We start from the raw sequence: 24129 nt of genomic DNA, 5'->3' as shown, positions 1-24129 counted from the left end.
GCGTCTTGATAAACAAAAAGGATTAGGATGAAAACTTGAAAGGGCGTCCTAATGAAGCAGGTTCGAACTTAAAGGAGCAAGACGACTTGAACGGGGATTTGAATGGTGAAGTTATAACATTTGAAGCATTTTCAGAAGCTCAAAATCTTCTACACAAGAAGCCGCGCTCGAAAAGATCTAGGATGAAGAAACGTGGAGAAGTTCATGTATTGGATATCTAGAGCATTTGTGACAATTGAATTCGCTTTCCTTTCTTTATGACGCTTTCTTTATTGAACTATTCCTTGTCAATTTTCTTTGTTTGTTGTTTTTGAAATATGAATGTGAGGTATTTCTTTCATACCTACTTTGTCATTTTCAAGCATCTCGTGTTTGGCTCGTTTAAATGATGAATAGTTAAATGATATATTCTAAACAAAAGGAATGTTAAGCATTACCTGGATGAGAATTTGATAAGTACAAGGACCCTGAAGCAAGAACAAAGTTCAATAGGGGCACGAGGGTGATGTACGAAGAAATCACAGAATTTAAGGAGAAGTATGAAATTTGAGAGAAAAGTAAAAAATTGAGTCATTAAATGCAGTTCTTCATGAAAAGGGGACACGTGGCAAATAGCCCAGGGTACATGGCATGATCATGTAGGGATAAAAACATTTAGGACAAACACGTGCATATCATGATAACATCGCACATGATATATACAGATATCCTAGTAGAGCAAGGAATATTGGGAGAAAGCTGTACAGAATTAATGAAGAAGAAGGCTTTTTGAAACCCTATTTTTTCAAAAATTATTTTTCAATTTCTGTTTTTTAAAAAATCAACTCATAATGCGAGAGGTGAGTTGAGCCTCGGGCACATGCTGAGGTACATTTCTATTTCTATTTTTTTTTTCAAAAATCAACTCATAATGCGAGAGGTGAGTTGAGCCTCGGGTTACACGCCGAGGTATTTTTCAATTACTGTTTTTAAAAATCAACTCATAATGCGAGAGGTGAGTTGAGCCTCGGGCACATGCCGAGGTACTTTTCAATTTTTTTTCAAAAATCAACTCAAAATGCAAGGGGTGAGTTGAGTCTCGGGCACATGCCGAGGTACTTTTCGATTTCTATTTTTTCAAAAATCAACTCATAATGCGAGAGGTGAGTTGAGCCTCGGGGCACATGCCGAGGTATCTTTCAATTTGTATTTTTCAAAAAAAAACAAACAAAAGATTGGACAATCGAACAAAATTCGGTGCTTTTAAGTCTTTGCTCTATCACTGTTTCACAGCAATAAGTAAAGAGGGGCAACTGTAATCACTGAATTTTGTCCGGTTAAGGTTTCGTGTTCTAATCACGAGATTGGATTTGTGTAATTTGGGCCCATTAAGTTTGGATAATTGGGCTTTGGGCTTGTTTGGGCTTTAGCCCCTTATTGTTTTTTGTGTTTGTTTTGTTTTGTTTTTATGCTTCTCTAATTTTAACAATAATAACAAAATAATGATAATAATAATAAATCAGAAAATACAACTTTTAAAAAAACTATATTTTAGACCTAAATTTTTCATAATTATATTCGAGCCTCTAAACTTTCCATAAATTGTATTTTGGCCCTATATTTTTCTAAAATTATATGTTTGCCCCAGAAATTTTGCGTCCTCTACAGTTTAGTCTTTCTAGACATGTCAAATCAACCAATCGGCACCCGGGCGTGCATTGCCACCTCCAGCTACTCTGGCAGCCTCCCTAGGTTTATGATGCCCTCCACTGTCACCTGAAGACAAAGAGAAAGAAGACAAAATAAGCAAGATAAAAAAGGAAAATGAAAGAGAGAAAGGGGGATTAGGATAGCAGCAAAAAAAAGAAAAAATAACCAAAAAAATAAAATAAATCCAGCAGCTCCTGCCGTCGCACCAGCGCCACCGTGCCCACCACCGCAGCACCACCATCGCCAACACCTAGCAAAGCAAGCAAGAATCACAAAAAAAAAAGAAGAAAAAAACAACAAGAAAAATCCAAAAAAAAAAGAGAGAAGCTTTGAAAAAAGAGAGAAAAATGAAGGAAATGAGAAGAGAGAAGGAAGAAGAGGGGAGTGTCGGTGCCGTCGCACCACGGGTGGAGGAAGTAGCGACACAGCGGCGGTGGCGTAAAGGAGGCGGCGATGCAAGCTAGGGTTTTGAGGAGGAGGAAGAAGAAGAAGAAGAAAAAGAAGAAGAAGATGAAGAAGAAGAAGAAGAAGAAGAAGAAGAAGAAGAAAAAGAAGAAGAAGAAGAAGAAGAAGAAGAAAGGGAAGAAAGAAAAAAAAGAAAAAAGGAAAAAAGAAGAAAAAATAAAAAATATCTCAGGTTGGTCAACCTTACCCGACCCGACCGAACCGACCCATGCAACCCAGCAGGCCTGCAGGAGGCCCATATTCGGCAGTAGCCCAATAGCAGCAGAAAAAAAGGCTACCCAAAGAGCCCAACAATACCAAAGAAGCTCCAAGCCCAACAAGAAGAAGAAGTTCTAGGCCCAGAGCCAATGAGACCAAATTCATGACCACAAATGGCCCAAGAAACCAGCCTGTCCAAAGAACTCCAAGAATGATAATAGGCCAAGAGCCTAATCGCCTAACAAAAAAAAAAAAAACCCGCGTCGTGTATCCTGTTCTTCAAGCCCGTAATTTTGGGCTTTTTGGTAATTTCCTGTTTACCCACTTTAAATTTAATTTGTGTATTTTGATGACATTTTTAAATATTTTTCTTTCTTTAATTTTAAAAGATATTATTATGCTTATTTAGTTACAATTTTAAATTTAAATAATTTTAATAAATAAGGCAACAAATCGATTTAACATTAAGCCGTTGATTTCATCGCTATGTTGAGTGAATATCATCGGTTCATGTTAAATACGAGATGCCCTTTTAAAAAAAATAAAAAAATTTAAAATTCTCAGGTTTTAAAATAAAATATTTATTTTTGTGGTTATTTGTAAATTATCAAAATTTTATTTCTAAAATGTATATAAGATAATAATATGTAATTTATCAAGATTCTCGTTTTTTAAAAGAAAATCGAATCACAACTAAATATTAAAGTGAACTCGTATTTTTGAAAATTAAGATAATGCGCGCTTAACGAGATACTAATTTTGGGCGTCGCTAGGGTGCTAATACCTTCCTTGCGCGTAACCGACTCCCTAACTCTAATTTTTTCTGGATTTTAACGTAGACCTAAAATTACCTCTTTTTTTTGGAAAAGTTTAAAAAAAAATTTCTTCTAAAAATAGAATTTTGTAGGTGTCCGATCACATCTAAAGAAAAAGATCGGTGGCAAATCTTTTTTTTTTAAATAAAATCGAGACTCTGTTTTCAAATTTTCAATAATCACCTCAACTAGCTCCCGTGCAAAATTTTTAGGTCGCTACACTAATAATTATTTATAGTAAGTAATTCTTTTTAAAATATAAATTATGTAACTGTGCAATTACAAAGAGAGTGTAATAACTAGTCCAATAATTACACTTTCATTAAATTACTCCGTGCTGTTCAAACAGATCTTGAATAAATTGCATAAATTTCTAAACAATATAGCATAAGGCCATATGGTCCCTCTCTTAAAACAAAAATAGGCATAATATTTAGCCCTCCAATTTAAAAAAAATTATTTTAGTCATTTATTTACTTTTGTGCCTTTTTTAGTCCTTAAACTTGGGTTGTTTGTCAAATTACCCTAAAATAGATGAAAAAGTTGATTTTTTTAACTTTACTGATGTGGAAGCCACGTCAATAATTAATTAATTTTTAAAATTTTAAAAAATTAATATATATAATTTTTAAAATTATAAAATAAAAATTATTAAAATATAAAATTGTAAAAAATATTTTTAATATTTTAATATTTTAAAATTTAATTAATTGCTAGCGTAGAACGTGTATGCCACGACAACAAAGTTAACAAATGTTAATTTTTCCATCTATTTTGAAGTGATTTGACAAATAATGTAAATTTAAAGACTAAAAGAAACAAAAAATTAAATGAAGAACTAAAATAATACTTTTATAAAGTTAAGGGCGAATAAATCGTTATGCCCAAAAAATTTGGGTTATGACATACTTAGCACGACCATCAATGAAATAAATCCAATCAATTATGATTAATAACGAAGATAATTAACAAATTAAAATATTTTGTTTGTTGATGTTGTAAAAATTAAATTTCAAATTTAACTAAGTTGGAGACCGACGAAATTATTGACAATTTTTTTCAGTTTCGTCCTTAAATCTTTTTTTTTGTTTACATTAATTCCAAAATTTGAGAACTTTTTTGGTCTTGGTCGAGGCGATGATGATGTGACTCTGATATAGTGTCACGTAATTACTTAAAAATTATAATTTTGTAACAAAAAATTAAGTGATGATGTGATATAATTTCATAGGACTAGTTCCATAGTATCACATTATTGAACCACAAAATTAATAAAATTGAAGGATTAATATTGGAAAAAAAGTAAAACCAAATTAAAAATGATAAATTCATATCCCAAACTAGAAATTACAAAATAATACTATTAAATTACTATATTACAACTCCTATATAAATCCTTAATCCCTCACCTCTTTTAAATCCCATAAGAAATCCCTCTTACAAATCACTTCATTCCTATCCTTCTATCAATTCTTTCATATAAAATTTCCTTTGCTTTCTCTTTAAGTCCATATATTATTATTATTATTATTATTATATAAGGATGGTTGTTTTATCAAAGCCAGCACCATTACATGACCATTACGCATCGATCAAGACATGCAAGCCGAGGATTAGTGTTTTCAAAGGAATCCCATCCATAAACTTAAGAGACCCAAAGGCCAAAATGTTGATAATTCAAGCTTGCCAGGAGTTTGGGTTCTTCAAGCTGCTTAACCATGGCGTTCCTATGGAAACCATAGCCAGATTAGAAGCCGAAGCTCTTAGCTTCTTTAATCTTCCCCGGTCTGTGAAAGACAAAGCCGGTCCGCCCAACCCCTTTGGTTACGGTACTAAAGGGATTGGACCCAATGGTGATGTGGGATGGATTGAATATCTCCTTATCAACACCGATCAAAACCCAGCAATTTCCCGGTAAAATGTTTGGGTAAATTTTTTAGGAAGTCCTTGCACTTTTTTTTTATAATTCTAGTCTATCTATTCTACCTTGCAAAGTGCATTTTTTTAGTCTAAATATTAAATACTTTCCTAACTTAACAACAAACAATTTAATTTTTTTATATTTACACAACGATATTTAAATTCCATATAATATATAAAAAGGTAAAGGAAAAATATATATTATAAAATTGAAAAAATTGGTTGAGTCAGTTGAAGCATTTCACATTTGAGTCCGAGTTAAATGAGATTAAATTTTTTTATCCACATTCATTTTTTAAGCCCCACTAAATATCATACAAATATTTAATTTTGGAAAGATAAGTCGAACCTTCAATATATTTTGACTTCAAACTTTTACAAGTTTCCCACAAAGATCAAAACTTTTTTTTTTATATATAACTAAGGTATTGTTAGTAGGTGTCTCATCCAATTGTGACTTGTTATTGCATCTCATCGTTATTTCATAATATTATCATGAAACAGGTCAGCGGTGAAGGATTATGTGATGGAAGTGAAGGCGGTGGCGTACGAGGTGGCGGAGCTAATGGCGGAAGGGTTGGGGATTGAGCGAAGGGATGTGTGGAGTAAGATGCTGAGAGAGGAGGAAAGTGACTGGTGTTTGAGGCTAAACCATTACCCGATTAGCCAAGACCTGCAGGCATTGAGCGGAAGGAAAATGATAGGGTTCGGGGAACACACCGACCCACAAATAATATCACTACTAAAATCCAACAACACGTCGGGACTGCAAATATGTCTTAAAGATGGGACTTGGGTTTCAGTCCCACCTGATCACGCCTCCTTCTTTGTCACTGTTGGTGATGCTTTGCAGGTATATTATTACTAGCAACTATTAGCCCCGGAGTCTAAATTTTTTTTGGTGGAAATTTAATGGTATATTTTTAATAGTTTATATTTTTATAATTTTTAAAAGATTAAATTAAATTTTTATTATTTTTGAGGGATTAAAATATAATTTTATCATTATTAATTTAAAATTTTATAAATTATAAAATATCTAAATAAAAAAATTATTTTAGGGCTAGGGCCCTACCAGCCCTGGCCCGTCACTGCCAACTATGTATATATTTTAATATGTGATGGAGTTTAAGTTTGTCTATATTTATAAGTCAATTTATTTTAGATAGGATTATTTATTTAATCGTTTTATTGAGTTGATGTATTGAGTTATGATCAATTCAATTATAAAATTACAAAAGTATTCTTTTTTTTAAATTATAATTAATATTTTTATGATGATATTTTTATCTTTTCATATTTTATATCATTTTAAATAAGAGAATTAAAATTACAAATTCAAAGATTGAACATATGTTTAATAATATTAAAATGCAAGTTCATTACAGTTCCACCTATCTTCATTATTAAATAATTTTAAAAGATAATATTTTATTATGGGTGTGACAAAATCTAGTATTTACTATTATAATGTGCTTGATTGAATTGGTGTTCCCTATTATCGGGTATCAACTCAATTAGGAAATTATCAAATACCCTACCATTTTACAAAGCAACACATATTTTTGTGGGTATTTTTATCTTTTATATTTTTTATAAAAATATATACATATGATAAGATTTGAACCAATGATATTGTAAATTTTAACATTTTAACTTTGTCATTTCAACCAAAACCTCATTTATTTTTATACAATTTTTATAGATATATATGTTACATAATTTTTTCACCCACATCGTAGGGGTTCAACTCAGTTGAAAAATTACCAAAACCCATTCTTTTATGAAGTAGCAATTATTGCTACGAGGGCATTTTGTTATTTTATATTTTATGTAAAATCTAGAAAATACAAATAATAGAATTTTAACTTAATGTACCATAGTTTTCAATATCTTAACTTTACTCTTTGTTCTTTATATCAATATTTTATAAATATATTTGTTACAATTTTTCATCTATGAGTGTGATATAATTTAATTTTTTTAACATAAATATTAAATTTATTTACTATTTAATAATTATATATTTCAATTTTTTATCATAAATAATATGTTAACATATTTTAACATTTACATTATAGTATTATATGTTTAATTATCATATGAGAGAAACTATATAAAAATAAAAATAAAAATAAAAAATATATCATAAAATCGAGTACTGGTCAGGCTTGTGCCAAGCTCAGCCCTTCAATGTTGAGCTCAAATCTTAAATGAACTTATTTTTTTGTCTAAACTCATTTTTCGAGTCTAAAGTTTTGTCTTAATCCTCTTATATGTTTTTTATATGATTAAAACTTTAATATTTTGTCTAATAAATTTATTAATATAATAGTATTTATTATACACGTAAAATTTTGAATCAATCCAATTAATTTATATCAACAGTGAATACTACTTTTATTAATATATATTTGTTAAATTTTTATATAAAGTGAATTTAGACATTTTAATTTATTAAAATTTAATATGCATAATTTACATAAATAGAACATAAAAATAATAATCGAACACAAATTTATACCCAACTGTTATTTCCAATTACCTCTATTCAACAAAAATTAATTTCACTATAATTATTAATAAATTTAAATTTGATGCATACTAATAAGCAAACATCCCTAAATTTATCCTATTATTTAAGAACTTAACTAAGTTGATATCACTAGTCAATCGATCTCAACTCAATTGTGAAATTATCAAAACCCATTATTTTTACAAAGAAACAATATTATTTTGAAGGTATTTTTACCCTTTCATATGTTTATATAAAATCTACAAAATTACATTCACATAATGTGATTTAAACCTAAACACCATAATTATTTTTAATTTCAACCAAAATCATATTTAAGTTGGTTAAAATATGCACAGGTCCTGCACTCTTTAAAGATTTGGAATTTAATCATTTACTTTTATTTTCAAGAATTTAGTTGCTCTACTTTCAAATTTTAAAATTCAGGTTCAATTGTTAATACTGTTAATTTTTTGGTTAAATTTGTTGGTGTAACATTTTGAAATTAAAAAAAACTCACTTGGTAGCAATATAACTATAAAATGACGTTGTAATTGACTTGAATTTAACAAAAAAATTTAATTGTGTTAACAATTGGACCAAAATTTTGAAATCTGAAAAGTAGAGAGACTAAATTTCTAAAATTAAAAATTTAAGGATTAAATTTCAAATTACGAAGAGTACATGGACTTATGGCAAAATTTAACCATTTAATTTGTATATCAATTCTCTATAAAATTTTTTTTTTTTTAAATTTCTTCTCAATTTTCTATTCTTCTTGGGCAGGTCATGACAAATGGGAGGCTTAAAAGTGTGAGGCATAGGGTAATGACAAACTCACTAAAACCAAGAATTTCAATGATATATTTTGGAGGTCCACCTTTAAGTGAAACCATAAGGCCATTGCCTTCACTAATGGCCAAAGGTGAAGAGAGCTTGTACAATGAGTTCACATGGAGAGAATACAAGGCTTCAGCTTATAAGTCAAGGTTGGGTGATTATAGGCTTGGCTTGTTCGAAAAGGCTTCAACTACTGGCCACTAATGGCATCAAGTTCCCCACTATTTTATCTTTAAAAACTTAGGGTTTTTTTTCTTTTGCCGAAAATGTTGATTCCACTTGCCATAGATATGGAAAGCAAATAGATTGGATTGTTCATTTTACAGGCTTTAAATGTAAGTTTATCAGCTATATAAATACATATGTGAATTTATTGATTTTACCTTTCGGATTTTCATTCGGTTGCAATTGAGTCCTTGCTAAGAGAGTAACAATAATTATAAATTAACTATAAATATAAAATAAGAGATGGACACAAAAATTTGATTATACAAATCAAAAACTTCCTACATATGCGACGTTTTGTTCAAAGAGTAATCTACTATAAATCAACTTGTATAAGATGTGATTGAAATCCAATTCACTTACCAAGTTGTAACCTTAGTCCTGTACATGATTTAGATCACTCTCTCACCAAGACTTTCCTCCTTGAAAGTTTTTGAATAGTTCAGTGACCATTTTTTAACTTTTTGAAGTTGAATAAAGAAAATGTAAACTTAATTATAGCTTAGAGACTTTTGGTGTAATTTACCCCCAGAAAAAACTAGGATAATTGATAACAATTTTAACTATTTTCGTAAACAAACTATAAGGTAAGGACTAATGAACAATTCAATCTCATATCAGGATAAACAAGGTAATTTAGGGTGGGTTTATTTTATGAAAGGTGGCTTACAAAAATATTCTTCCTATTGTTTATTTTGTGAAAGTTGACTTACAAAAATGTTCTTCGTAATTTCCTATATTTGTTTCACGGAAAATGACTCAATCAATGAAAAATAAATTTTTTTCTAAAATTGACTTTCCCTTTTAAAAAGTGTATGTCAATTTCTGAAAAGAGTCTATTTTGAGTAACATGATTTTATATAAAATTAACTTGAATTAAGCCAAATATTTTTATAATAATAAATTTTAAATTTAATTTTTAAAATATTAATATATTTATCTAGAATATTATTAAACATACATATTTTTATTTAATAATATTGTTAAAGAAGGTGTAATATTCAGATAGTAAAATTATAAGAGATTACATAACATATTTGTCATGCCTCAAAATATAGGAGTTTAATTAAAATAAATAAATAAGAAATGAGTTAGGCCCATGTTAAGTGTTAGAGAGTCCTTTTGGAGACTTAGGTTCAAGATCTTTTCTCCCATTTTTTTCTTTTATTTTCAGTAATTTAAGGTAAAAGCCACAACTAAAATATATATCATTACAAATAAATTTTAAGTAAAAAATAAGCTTTTGGCTTAATGGTTAAGAGTTAAGTTTTTCTTTTAAGTGATCTTAGGTTCGAGCTACTCACTTCCTTTCGATTTTCTTTTTAAACCATTCTTCTCTTGATTGGATTAGGTTTGCCTCTTTTCAAACCCAGTAAAGGTTCGCATCTCTTCTATTTTTTTATCATTTTTCTTTCATTTCCTCTTCTTTGCACCATTACCTTGTTAAAATTTTAAATAATATCTAATATAAAATTAGAATTGTAAATCGTGGTCTATCATGTCAAATCATCAAAATAAATAAATAATGTAACTAGATGCGTACATACCGAATCCATAAATTCCTTAAAATTTTTAGATCTTGGGTTTTAATCTTTCAAATTAGCACACAAGAAATTTAGAGAATATTTGCTCTCTATTTTCTAATGATGAGATATTAGAAAAGATATCTTGTGTATAATTTGGGGACCATAACCCTAATATTTATAACCTTAGCATAATAGTTCTAATTCCTAATTAGCCCATCATTAATTAGAATTTGATTAGAACTCAATTACTAGAGTATCTATACATATTTGACCCATATTTATTTAATAATTAAAGCTCGATAAAATTCTAACCAAATTAGGTCATTTTAATTTGGGCTAACCTATCATGATAGTAAATAATAATATGTAATTACCCTTATTATATATGTGATGTCCATATTTTCCAACATACCTTTCTTTTTCTCCCTTCAAATAAATTGAAATGATTCAAGTTTTTCTATTTGGAATCATCTTTGGTCTAATTCCTATTACTTTGGTTGGATTATTCGTAACCGCATATTTACAATACAGACGTGGTGATCAGTTGGACCTTTGATTAATTAACATGCCTTTTTTGGATTAATTAACATACATTTTTTCGACTGACCCCTTTAATTCTTTAATTTTAATTTAATTTATTTAATAATTTTAAATAATTTTAATTTAATAATTTAATCCAATAAGGTCAAATTCAAATTACTGTTCAATTTTTTTTCAGTTCGGTTTAATTTTAGACCTAACAAGAGCGGAATCATGCTCTGTAGGATTTGAACCTACAACATTGAGTTTTAGAAACTCATGTTCTACTGAAGTGAACTAAGAGCGCTTTCTTATCATAATAAATAAGATTGTAAAAAAGAGGATTCTTTTATTTTATAACCCCAATACATCGCGCACACCTATACTATCATATATCATATATAATATGAGAAAATGATAGATTATTTTTCGTAATTTCATAACATCATTATTCCACGTAGATCTTTCATTTGATTAAGAAATCTTTTACGGTTCTTGTCAAATATTTTGTAAATCTTGCCAATGTTGACACCAATCGTTAATTGAGTATATTTTTCATTGAAGGACCACATTTAGGTGCATCGAATCAGAATTGGGCATGAGGAACGTCGATTGGACCCCTTGTGAAAGGTGTGTGTTCTTTTCCAAGTGAATCAGTGAAGATTGTGCGTAGGATTAAGGCCACATGGGTGGACCACACTGTAACACCCCCAACCCGTATCCCTCGCCAAAACTGGGTTATGGAGCATTACCGGAGACTACAGATCAAACAGACAGAAATCTCAAACATTTTATATCATCAAAACAAGTCATCAAAGCATCATTTTAATCCAAATTATAAACTTTCAAAAATAGATTTTATAACTTCATTTACAATCAAACCACAAAATAACTAATATTTAGACACTCTAGGTACATGCCGACACAAAGAAATAAACATCACCATATTTGAGTTCGGGATCGTTGTTGGATGCTGAATCAGCGATCGAACTTAAGTACTTAACCAGCGCACGGAAACAAACCGTACGCTGAGTATAAACTCAGTGGTATTTCTATAATCCGAATATTTAAAAATAAAACAATAAAATATGTATAATAAAATGTCAAGCACAATTGAACATTTAAAACCATACGATACTCAATTATCATCACTTGCTATATATAATAGCGTTCCACATTCAATTCATGAGTATATAACTCGTGTATTCCATGTATTTATAACATATTTCATATTCTGTTTTCAATTCACTATCGTTTTTCACATTCTATTTTCAATTCACTATCTCATATTCTTATTCTTAGCCCAAAGTAGATTTTATAGAACACACCGGATATACGGAACAAATATAGAGATGCATTATTATGCACTAATGAACAGAGAGCACTGAAGTGCTATACAGAGAGCACAGATGTGCTAATCAGAGAGCACTGACGTGCTAGTAATCAGAGAGCACCAACGTGCTAATAATCAGAGAGCACCAACGTGCTAATAATCAGAGAGCGCGCTAAAGTTCCTTAATGGCATGCCACTAATATACCAGTAGTTCTAAATTCTATCTACTTGGGCATTAAGGCTGAATTTTATACATATAAAAAATAATTCAATTATCATATTTGCACAATTTCACATTTACACATATATATTCATAATATATATTCGACTTTAATTCAACCAATATAATTTCATCACATATCTAGACAATCCATTTCAATTGTAAAAAAAAAAACAATAATTCTCACCTCAATCACTTACCATAACATTTAATCAAAATACAACAATTAATAATTAGATCCGGATTATAGAAATACAAACCAGGAATTCCGAGCTATTCGATGTCGACTATATTTTTCCCCTTTTTAGTCGAGAATTCCGGTACGACACTAGCTACGGAATTAAAACAATTAAGAATCATCAATACAACACCATTCAATCTCACATTAAATTTTTCAATTTTTACTCAATATTTGCCTAAATTTCAATTTAGTCCCTAAACCGAGACTAACTTTTATTCTCAAAACTAATTTCATATTTTCATTTCATTCTCTCTTTAAACTAATTTAACTCTCTAATTTCACCATAAATCCCTAATTTTAAAATTCTCTCAATTTAGTCTCTATTAATTCTAAACTTATGTTTTATTTTACAAATCAACCATTTACTAACTTCTAACTTGAATTTCAATCAATTTAACCCCTAATTCATCAATTAATTCAACATGAACAACATCTAAAAATTTACTAACTTTCAAAATTTCAACTTAAATCATGACATATTTTGTTCTAGAACTCCAAAAACTCAAAAATTACAAGAATAGAGACTAAATTGACTTACCAATTGAGCTTGGAATTTCAAAACCCAAAATTCCCTTTTCTTTCTTTCCTTTCTCCTTCTCTGTTGCGTTTTTCAATTCTATTTCTTTCCTTCTTTTCTATTTGTTTTTATATATATAAAATAATATAATATTATAATAATATAATTAATATAATACTTATTTATTAAGTAAATAAATATAATATATATTAACTAAAATATCTCAGATATTTCTTTAGTTATGCCGTCTCAACTTTAGAAAAAATCATAATTGCCTATTTGGTCCTTTTAACTTTTCTTTAATCTTTAATTAAACTTTTATCTCTATTGCAATTTAATCCTTTTTAATCAATTAACCATCGAAACGTTAAAATTTCTTAACGAAACTCTAATACTACCCTAATGACACTGCGTAAATATTTATAAAAATATTTACGGCTTAGTTTATAATATCGAGGTCTCGATACCTCGTTTTCGACCCAATTTACCTAATAATTTCTTTTAAATCACAAAATTCACTAATTCAAAAATATTTCTAAAATCACACTTAACTTATAATTATTAATTAATAAATTTTTCTAACTTTTTCATCGAATTTAGTGATCTCAAATCACTGTTCTGACACTACTAAAAATTGGGCTGTTACACACACAACCACCACAAGACCATGTGCCTCTATAAACCCTATGCTAGTGCGTGAACCACATGACCACAGCTCTTCCGCACGACCTACCACACGACTGTCCTTCTTGTAGATTAATTTTAACGTTTATCACACGATCATAGTCTGTTACATGGCCTGACCACACAATCGTGTAACCCTTCCACAAGGCCATGAGACCCTAACACGATTGTGTGACCCATGTTTTATAGTTTTGTCCAGAAACTTTTGATATGCACAGTTTAGTCCATGTATATTCCCTAAGTTGTTTTTAGAGTTTTTATTCACTCAATTAAGTCTCTGATAATATGTTTATTCTAGAATCTATGATTTAATAAAAGTGTTATTTTTATATCGTATGAAAAGTGAATATTACATGCCTACTATCAATGTGATATTGACAAATCGTTAGTGTTAATATGGTTACCACCCTACTGAGTACATGATAAATCATGTCTACTACTAGTGTTGAATTAAATACATGTTAAGCATGACTACTGCGAATGTTGAATTGAATACATGTTAAGCATGAGTATTGCTAGTGTTGAATTGTTCAGCTACTAAGCATGTCATACTGCATTGCATGGGGTGGGATGATATGTATAAAGAAAGAGCGACATATTAATAATCTACAAACAGTGGTGGCTTGTCCACAAACCCAGTGGCAATTTTTATCTGCAAATATGTGGTTCGTCCACGAACTAAGTGACAAGTTATCTGCAAATGTTTTTATCTGAAATTACTGGTAGTTTACCCACAATTTTTACAAAGAAAGGGACAATTTATTTGCGAATCAATGGTGGTTTATCCACAACCCAGTACATAAGGTTGGATGAGTTCTGGGGAACTCATAGTGTGATGTGCAGCGGAGTTGGGTAGGACCTTTTCTAATAAACTGAAATTGCATTGCCATTCATAATCATGTGCATATAAAACTGTTAAATCTAAAATATTATAGTGATGCGTTAATTTGAAAATTCGATACTATGAATTGTGAATTGCTATACGAATGTGGTTATTCTAAGAATTGTTATTTTATATGCTACACCTACTATTTCACACTGATTTTCTTGTGATTGAACGCACATTGATCTTCTTAGGCTCACCCCCTTCAGTTTCCATCTTTACAGTTAACCCAATAGGTTAGGACGTGGACATGACATCCGGAGGGCTTAGCTCGAATAGTTTTTTTTTTTGAATTTATATAATAAATTCTACTGGTTGGAACTGTATTATTTTATTTGAATTGTGGCATGAGACTTATGTTTTGGGTTTATATGGCACGCATGACATTATAGTTGTTTAGGCTATCGAAACATGGATATTGTTTTAAACATGCATGAACATCTGGTTTTCATTAAAACTATGATTGAATACCACTTTTCCATTACATTGTTATGTAAATGAGATTTGAAAAACATATAAAAAGTGAAAATCGATTTTTACTAAGTAAACTCTAAATTCCAATGTTTTTGGGAAAATTATATCTTTTAGTAAAATGAAAATAACATGATAAGTTTTTCTTCAAAATCAAGCAAATGATTTAAACAACGGTTTTATAAACTCTGATTGTTACTAGGCCATTTCGATGACCGATGTAATCTCTCGAATTCGGTCTTAACGTCTAGGTCGGGTTTAGGAGGTTACAATATTTATAGGGATTAGATTTGATTTTCTTTACTTTTGGAATAAACCCTAGCATGCAAGTGTATATAAGTACTCTTTAATAGAATAAAATACATAACAAATTTATTCTCTTCCTTGTGTCGTTTCTTCTTCCTCCATTTGTTCTATAAAATATTTTATCCTCAATACTTCCATCATTGATTAAAATTAAATTAATAAACAATAATTTTTCATTTTATTTATTTAATTAAAATATTATTATTTAAAATAAAGATTTGATTTTAATTATTATTATTTAAAATTGGTTTTAATTTTATACTTAAATAATAATGTTTGTTATTGATATCTTCACCTACATAATTTTAATTGATAATAAATTTAATTACTTTAAATATATAAATAATATTATTTAAAATTTTCAAATATTTAATTATTTTATAAACTTAAATTTTGATTTATTAATATGGCGTTATTTTTAATTGTTAAAATTTTATCAATTTTATGAAACTTATGCATAAAAAGTGTGTAATTTATGTATTTTAAATACTTAAAATTTAAAATTATTGATATTATTCAAATAATGTATTATAATTTTAAAGTTATAATATAATTTTAAACTAACAAAAAAAAGGGAGGTAAATAACACAATTTCCCTGTGTCATCACAATATGTATGCCATGTGTCAATAAATTAAGCCTCCAGGTCACTTAGGATCTAAGGCCTTGTAATTTTTTTTATACAAATGTTTAGAACTATCCATAGTCCCTCCCAACCCTTCAATAGGAGGATAAATGCGTTTCAGCGCTCTCAAACCCACGCCTTCTTGTATAAGCAATAATATCAATGCAAACCGAGTTAGGACTTAATGAGTAAGGCCTTGGAATATTATATATACTAATTTTCTTATGATTGATTGTATGTATTAATAAAACATATTGTAATTAAAAAAAAGTTTACCGCTAAATTTTAAAAGTACATTTTTATGTGCAAAATTTTCACTATATTTTAGGTGAAATTAAAATTGCCACTATATTTTATTTTAATTGATATTTATCATTGTGCCTATAAATTAAAAGTAAATTTACCATTATGCTTTAACTCTATATTGAAGTTTGCCACTTTACATTTATTTGATTGAATTTTTTCTCTAAAGTTTGATTTTGATTGAAATTTTCAACTCAATTTTAATTTAAAATAATTTGAAAAGAATTTAATAAAATTACTTTTTTTGTATTTTATCCTAATATTTAACATCTATAAGTAAAAATATATTTCAAAATTAATAAAATGGTTATTTTATAGAATATAAATTTACTTTATATATATATATATTATTTTTCAAGTATTTATTTCTTTCATTTTAAAATTCTAAACTAATTTTTTATTTTTATAAATTACCTTATTATTAACTATTGAAATAAAATATTTGAAAGAAGTTTTATTATTAAAATTTGTTTTCAAATATTCAAAATTAATATTGAGTAATAGAATTTATTTAAGAAAATGAAAGTTGGTGGAAAAATTAATAAAATTTAAAGTTTAGGGTAAAATTCAATAACATAAAATTCGAGTGTAAAATTTACTCATATTAAAAAAATAACTGCAAATATCAATAAAAATAAAGTATAGTGACTAATTTCAAGATTTATCTAACGATGATGGTGAGTTAAAAAACCATATTTTAATTTTTTAAAAATAATATGGTAATATTTTAAAAAGAATTAATAGGATTTTAAAACATAATTATTTAATATTTTAGATAATTTGGTAAAAATAATTTTATTTTAATTATTTAATAGTATGGTAATTTAAAATATTTTTAGTAAAAATAATATATATCCAATATAATTATTCATCATTAATTTGAATTTATTTTAAATAAGTAATTGAAATTAATAAAATTACCTATAGGATTGATTAATAAATAGAAAGTCTTTCATCAACATTATATAATATTTAATTTTATATTTTAATATTATTATACTAATTTATATGTTAATTAATTTAATATACATTAATGTTTACTACATATACACATATTACGTGTATTGACTAAGTTTATATATTATTATGAGTTAATTTATTATACATATTTTTATTTACGTTGCGTATATATTTTTTATTGTATTTCAACTATTTTTTTTGTATTAGTGTCACTTGAGAGTTTATTTGTAGTATTTAAATGATTTAATTTTAGGCATCCGTTGGAAATATTTAAAGGGTTTCACAAATTATATAATTATTTTAGGTTTTGATTTATTAGTTTATTGTATTTCATTTGAATATATTTCTAAATTTATTTGCATAAATATTAAAATAATTATAAGATAAATTTATTTTAATTAATTATTCACATCTCAATAAAAGTGGGGCGTAAGATCTAGTTATTATAACTTTAAATTTATCTTCTATTAATTTTAAAATAGATTATAATTTTAAAATATTATTTTCTATTAATTTAAAAATAGATATATAGATAGATTGTGTTGCCATGTCAGCTGAGAACTAGGACCTTGAAATATAATATATATATATATATATATATATATATATATATGATATTAATAAAAATTACAAAATATTTTTAAAACTAAAAAATTGAATAATTAGTCCCAAAATTTTGGAAAAGAATTCTAAAAATAGGCATTTTATTTTTATTTTTAAAAATTTAGCCAATCAAAAATGAATCACAACTGTATCTATCTTTTGTTCTTCCTACCATGTCCGCTTTTACAAACCTAGATAGTTAAAATCGTATTTAATTATCTTTATTTATTCACTTTTAAATAATATAAGGATTGAACCTAAATTACTCTTGGCATGACAACTTATTGATGGAAATAGTTAACGCCGCCATAAATAATCTTTTTTTCTCGTATTATTATATTATTGAGGTTAAATTGTTCTATCTATTTTGAAACTAATTAAATTACTTTTAACCTTATAATATAAGGACCTCATGGGCATCAATTTCTATCTTAAAAATATTACTTTATTAAAAATCTAATTAAATAAACTAAAGAATTTTTTCACCAACATAATGGATGTGACATTATGTTAACTAGTGTATATACAGGGTGAAAATAAGGGAAAGTAGGGTCTTGGCACCTTAAAAAAAAAAGCTCCTTCATAAATAATAAATTTATAAGTTAATATAGTAAAATTGCATTTTGCCCCCAAATGAAATTGTTTTTGTTTAGGCCCTTAAAATGATGACATCATAAATTAATATATGATAAAATTATATTTTGATATTTAAAAATTTACAATTCAATTCTACCTCTAAAACATTTCTGCATTCACTCCTGTATATATATTACCTATTACCAATGAAAAGAGAGAAAATCTTTTATCAAGCGATATTTATTGATAAGATTAGGGAAACCTTTTATCAAAGTGATTTTGATTGTCATTATATTATGATATCCTATAATCTTAATGTTCACTAGCAATTGTCAAACTTAATTGTATCTTTGGTGTTTGGGAAGTGATTGAAAGGTTATCTAACTATAGAGAGCTTGATGGTTATGTCCCACTTCCTTCCCCACAATATTATATATACAAAGTGGAGATCATTTTGAAAAGGAAAGGGCTTGGACGTTAGCTATACTCACCCTTACAGAAGAGCTTCCTTTTACCATCCCAAGTGCATGAATCCTCTCACCTCTTTTCACTGTCACAATCCAATCCATAATTTAATATCACTTTCTTCAACTTCTTCATTAGCTTATCATTTATAACACCACATGTTATCAAATAAATTGAAAAGAGTTTGGGTTGTAAATCGATCAAGTCATTGGCCTAGCGTAAAACTTATATGGGTTCAAGTTAATTGTCGTTAAGTCCAAAGTTTGATCATTGTATTTTTAAACCATTCCTTCTGTAACCTCACCAACTCGGCCTAGATGTTAAGCCTGAATTTAGAAGATTACATTGACCACCGAAATGGCCTAGCAGAACTATCGGAGTTTAAAAATCGTTGTTTAAAACGTTTGCTTTAATTTTTGAAGAAAACTTGGTGTGTTTCAAAAGGATTACAATTTAGTTTCAAAAATTGGTTGATGTTAAAGATTTTTTTGCAAAAGTTGAATTCTAGAATTATAAATGCATATATTTTTTAAACCTCATTTACTTAGTCATGCAGCAGAAAAGTGATATCGAACATAGTTTTAATAAAAACCATATTTCATGCATAGTTAATTAAAACCCATATTCCTACCTCTTATAATCAAAATAAATGTCATGCATGCTATATAAAACCCAGAACTTAAGTCTCATGCTATAGTTCAAAAATAAAACAATACAATTTCTGAATAACGGAAATATTAATAAATCTAAAATATTCTTAAAAAATGATCCGAGCTAAGACCTTCCGGATGTTGAGTCAATGTCCTAACCTAGTGGGTCATCTATAAACATGAAAATTAAAGGGCGAGTAAGCTTAAAAAGCTCAGTGTGAGTCTGATCACAAGTAAACCAGTGCGAACCAATAAACAAAGCATACTAAATAATAGTTCTCATTACAATTGCAATTGTATAGCATAACAGAATTTGACAATTCATTTGAGTATGCTTATGAATGTCAATGTTATGCATAAATAACAAGAAAGTTTCTACCTATACTCCGCTACACTCCACAGTAAGAGTTCCTCAAAACTTTTCCAACCAATAACGCTCCAGTTTGTGGATGAACCACCAGTATTTGCAGATAAACTGGTAGTAGTAAAAATTGTGTATGAACCATCAATATTATTAGTTTAGAAAGTTTACAGACAAGCTACCAGTAATTTGTAGATGAACCACCACTGTAATAGATTATTAAACTACCAGTACTTCCTCCTTTCAATCGTCTCGCCCCATGCAATGCAATATGACATGCTTGTAACAGCATCATGTAAAAATAATAGACATGCTTAATATGTATTCAATTCAACAATAGTAGTAGACATGCTTAACATGTAATCGGTTCAATAGTAACAGTAGTAATGCTGAACATGCAATCGATAATGTAGTGGAAAGAATAACAGTATCAGTTCATCAGAAAAATAGTGACAGTAAACATGTAACATTCACATACCATCATTATATAGTAGCAATTTAATCATCAACTCACAGATTTTAGCATGTTCATAATATCAAGGACTCAATCGAGTGAATAAAATATCTAAAAACAATCCGGGGATTATACAGGGACTAAACTGAATAATTTATAAAATTTTAGGTAAAACTGTAAAATAGGGGTCACACGGCCGTGTGAGAAGTTATAAGCCGTGTGGAAAGGTTATACGGCCGTGTGGCCAGGTCGTGTAACAGACTGTGGCTGTGTGGCAAACGTAAAAATTACCCTACAGGAGAGACATGACCATGTGGTAGGCCATGTGGAACGTTATTGGCCTTGTGTAAAATGAAGTACCCTAACGTAATAATGGCACATGGTCGTGTGGTCCACACGCCCATTTGGGGTACGTATGGCTCTAAACCTACACAAGATTTACCCCGATTCACTTGTTAAAGAACACACACCTTTCACCAGGGGTCTGATCGACGTTCTTCACGCTCGATTTTGGTTTGATTCACCTAAATCTAATCATTCAAACGACATTTACACCCGAATTAATAGTTGGTTTCAAGATTTAACAAGATTACCAAAAGATTTGGCGAGAACCGTAAAAGGTTGATTAATCGAATGTAAGGTTAGCGTTGGATAGTAATATTACGAAAACTCGAGATTTAAACATTGTAAACGAGATGTACTTACCAATTTTTGGCAAAAGTAGGGATGCTATTGACAACAATTACAAAATCGTTAGAGAGAACGATTGAATGAAGGATGATTTGATTAGGGAAAGCAAAATAATTATCCATACTTAGGATGAAAATATGATGTAAAGAAAATGGAATGAAAAGAAAAAGAAAGATGGAGAGCAAATTCTATTAGGATTTGAAAAGGGGCAATATGAAAATCTAATTAGGAAAAGAAGAGAAAAAGATGGTGGAATTCTAATTCTATTAGAATTTTGAGGAAGAGAAATATATGAATTCTAATTAGGAAAGAACTGGTTAAATTCCTAGGGTTTGTAGACCCTACGGCGACACATGCAATTTTCCCAAGTTTTGCCAGACTTGAAATTAAAATGAAGGGGGAAGGAGGAGGAGACTCGAACCTAGGATCTCTAGGAGTACTAACACTTTAACCATTGAGCCTATTGCTCAATTCTTGTTTACTTTAGACACTTAATTGTATATATATGTTTTGGGGCGCATTTGACGAAGCTACAAAATAAAAAAAGGGAAGGATGGCTCGAACTTAGGTTTTTGGAAAGGGCTCTAGTGCTTTAACCATTGACCAGTAACTTTCCTTATTTAACAAACGCACAATGATAAGCTTATACATTGAGGCATGACCATTCTTAATTCACAAACCTGACCAAATGTGGCACCCCAAACCCAACCAAGATGAACCGACCCAAATCCAGAATGTTACATTAGTCACTTACATGACCTCCGTACAACCACCAATCACACCACACAAATTTATATAGATGCATATTCATCAATCATATAGTTCAAGGTAAACATACAACTTTTAAAAACAAACATGCTTCTACAATGCTACTCTTGATCAGACTAACATCAAGGGTGAAATCGTCATTTAACATATGACATAAGTAACATTCATAATCCAACAATTAAATCATATATACAATATAAAACAATTTAATAAGGGCAATAATTGAAAGAAAATACCGAATCGATAAGTAAAACTCATTTAATTTTTAAAGCGAAGTTTAAAGACTAAATCATAAATTTAGTAAAATATTTAGTAAAACCTTTTTATAAAATCGAGAGTAAAATTATGGAATTATCCATATAAGACTTAATCATGCAAAATTTCAAGTCATTTCATAGCATTTAAGGGCTCCCATTGCATAGCATAAAAATCAAGACTCAATTACAAAGATAATAAAACATGCCCAAGACCTACATATAACTAACACCTATCCACACATACTATTTCGTGTTTTCATGCCAATTTTTCTATTGTAACATATCGTATATAGATCATACAAATCATGCTCAGTTAGACTAAAACATACTTTAATAATCTAACCAGTTAACTATACTAGCATGTAAACCTAAAGTCACAATTCATATTACTCAACATGTCAAATTTACATCTTATACATTTCTAAGTGCATTATAAGTTCATACCTTACCGTTTGGTCATTTTAAGCTTGTCTCAATTATCAGCAAGTCATTCAAGCATCTATAACAATAATTCACTAAACACATGCATATCATCCATCATGCAACCAAAACCTAACAATCATGTGTATTCAAACTTAAATCCAATTAATCAATCAACCACAAACTCATTTCTTCTAACCTCATTTTTGAGATGTGACACCTTCTTTCTTATTTGATTATTATATGTAAATATTTGTATCGAAAAAATGAAACCTTATTTTCCAATATGATAGAAAAGAGCATCTTTTAACAATGTTGGGTACTTTTATGATACCCTAAGGTTTGGTGCATCAAATAAAAGTCTATTACTATAATTCAAAATTACTTCAAATTCATTACCAACTAAAATTTACTCAAATCCTAATGTCGAAAGCTCTTTTATCCCCAAATCATTATCAATCAAACAACATTAAGTGCCATTTGTGATCATAATTTAACATTAATTATTAGTGTTGTACAATTTATCTCTTAGCTTAGATGTCGAGCTATATGTAATAAACAAGTTCATCAATGTGGGTTCAAGAATCGATTCTCTCTTGTCATTTTCTAAAAATGTGCATGATCTTAACTTGGAGATAAGTATTTGTACTTTGAAACTTGCTTGGATGGTAGGAAACAAGTCTTAGAAACACGAATGACCTCAAATTTGGTTTGATATAAATGAAAAATAAGTGTATGAATTCTTATTGTAACTAACTTTGGGATTGGATTTTGGAGGGCCATTTCTCATTTTTAATTTTCTCTTCAAATATGAAACCATGTTTCTATATTATCAATCAAAAAAACAAGATGGAGGATATGTACTTTAATATCCATCCAGGATGATAGTGCTTGTGGGTTCCGATCAACCTGAAAAGACTTTATAATTTAAAGCATATTTTTATTAAGAAAGTAAAGTAAAGGAGTTGAAAATTCCCCATTTTGTCTTGTTTATTTTATTTTTTAATGGGTTAATCTTAAAAATGGTCACGTGTCTCTTTTTTTAAATATTTTTTAACATTATCGTATCTACTTTTTTTGATATAATATTTCGAACTCACATCCTCCTACACTGGCAATAATGCCAATACCAATTGAGTTAAGACTAAATCGACAAAAATATCACAATTTTTTATATTATTTTAACTTTTACAAAATTAAATTAAATTCATATTTAAAATATATCAAAGATAGTTAAAAGCTATAAAGTCTTATAAAATTTTAAAATTCCAATTAAAATAAAATATGGGTATGTAAATTTCTTGAGTGGTATGGTGCGGGTTTGATCTAAACCCTACCTTGACCTAAACTCATTTTTTAAAAATAAAAAGAGCTCGTGTTAGGTAAAAGTTTGAAAGGATTGAAGTTTTTTTTATTACAATATTGAGAGAAAGGAAAGAAGAATGACAAGATTTGAACTCATGTTATTTAAGTGTTTGACTAACTTTAACAATTGTTCCAAACAATTTTTATAAAACATCATGATTTCAATAATTTATATATTTGTTGATTTAGATGAACTTGGTAATTCATAAATTCACACTTATGATGTGACATTTATTTGATTTTAAATTCGAATTTAATATTTATAA

The 24129-nt window shown here is 28.6% G+C and overlaps 1 protein-coding gene and 1 long non-coding RNA gene across 2 annotated transcripts; one reads left to right on the top strand and one right to left on the bottom strand.

The window, feature by feature from the left end:
• Positions 1-4599: 4599 nt before the first annotated feature.
• Positions 4600-8824, top strand: LOC105797904 (gibberellin 2-beta-dioxygenase 2). The gene is made up of 3 exons (XM_012627783.2): positions 4600-5081; positions 5592-5940; positions 8389-8824. Exons 1-3 carry the CDS (start codon positions 4711-4713, stop codon positions 8644-8646), a joined length of 978 nt encoding a protein of 325 aa, XP_012483237.1. The 5' UTR covers positions 4600-4710; the 3' UTR covers positions 8647-8824.
• A 2323-nt stretch (positions 8825-11147) lies between these two features.
• On the bottom strand, positions 11148-13118 carry LOC128032407 (uncharacterized). Its single transcript, XR_008188504.1, has 3 exons — positions 13045-13118; positions 12526-12597; positions 11148-11470 (listed from the first exon to the last, which is right to left on the bottom strand). It is a non-coding gene; the product is annotated as an uncharacterized LOC128032407 (long non-coding RNA).
• Positions 13119-24129: the final 11011 nt, after the last annotated feature.

The sequence above is a fragment of the Gossypium raimondii genome, chromosome 9 (assembly GCF_025698545.1).
Source record: "Gossypium raimondii isolate GPD5lz chromosome 9, ASM2569854v1, whole genome shotgun sequence".
In the NCBI taxonomy this organism is placed as follows: Eukaryota; Viridiplantae; Streptophyta; class Magnoliopsida; order Malvales; family Malvaceae; genus Gossypium; species Gossypium raimondii.
The sequence above is the reverse complement of the archived record's forward strand: the minus strand, read 5'-3'. Positions and strand labels throughout refer to the sequence as shown.

What these genes read in the sequence shown, in the direction of transcription:
- LOC105797904 (XM_012627783.2), top strand. Translation starts at nt 4,711, where the DNA reads ATGGTTGTTTTATCAAAGCCAGCACCATTACATGACCATTACGCATCG. An exon ending in CAAAACCCAGCAATTTCCCG is followed by an intron (nt 5,082 to 5,591) that starts GTAAAATGTTTG and finishes ATCATGAAACAG; the next exon opens with GTCAGCGGTGAAGGATTATG. An exon ending in CTGTTGGTGATGCTTTGCAG is followed by an intron (nt 5,941 to 8,388) that starts GTATATTATTAC and finishes CTTCTTGGGCAG; the next exon opens with GTCATGACAAATGGGAGGCT.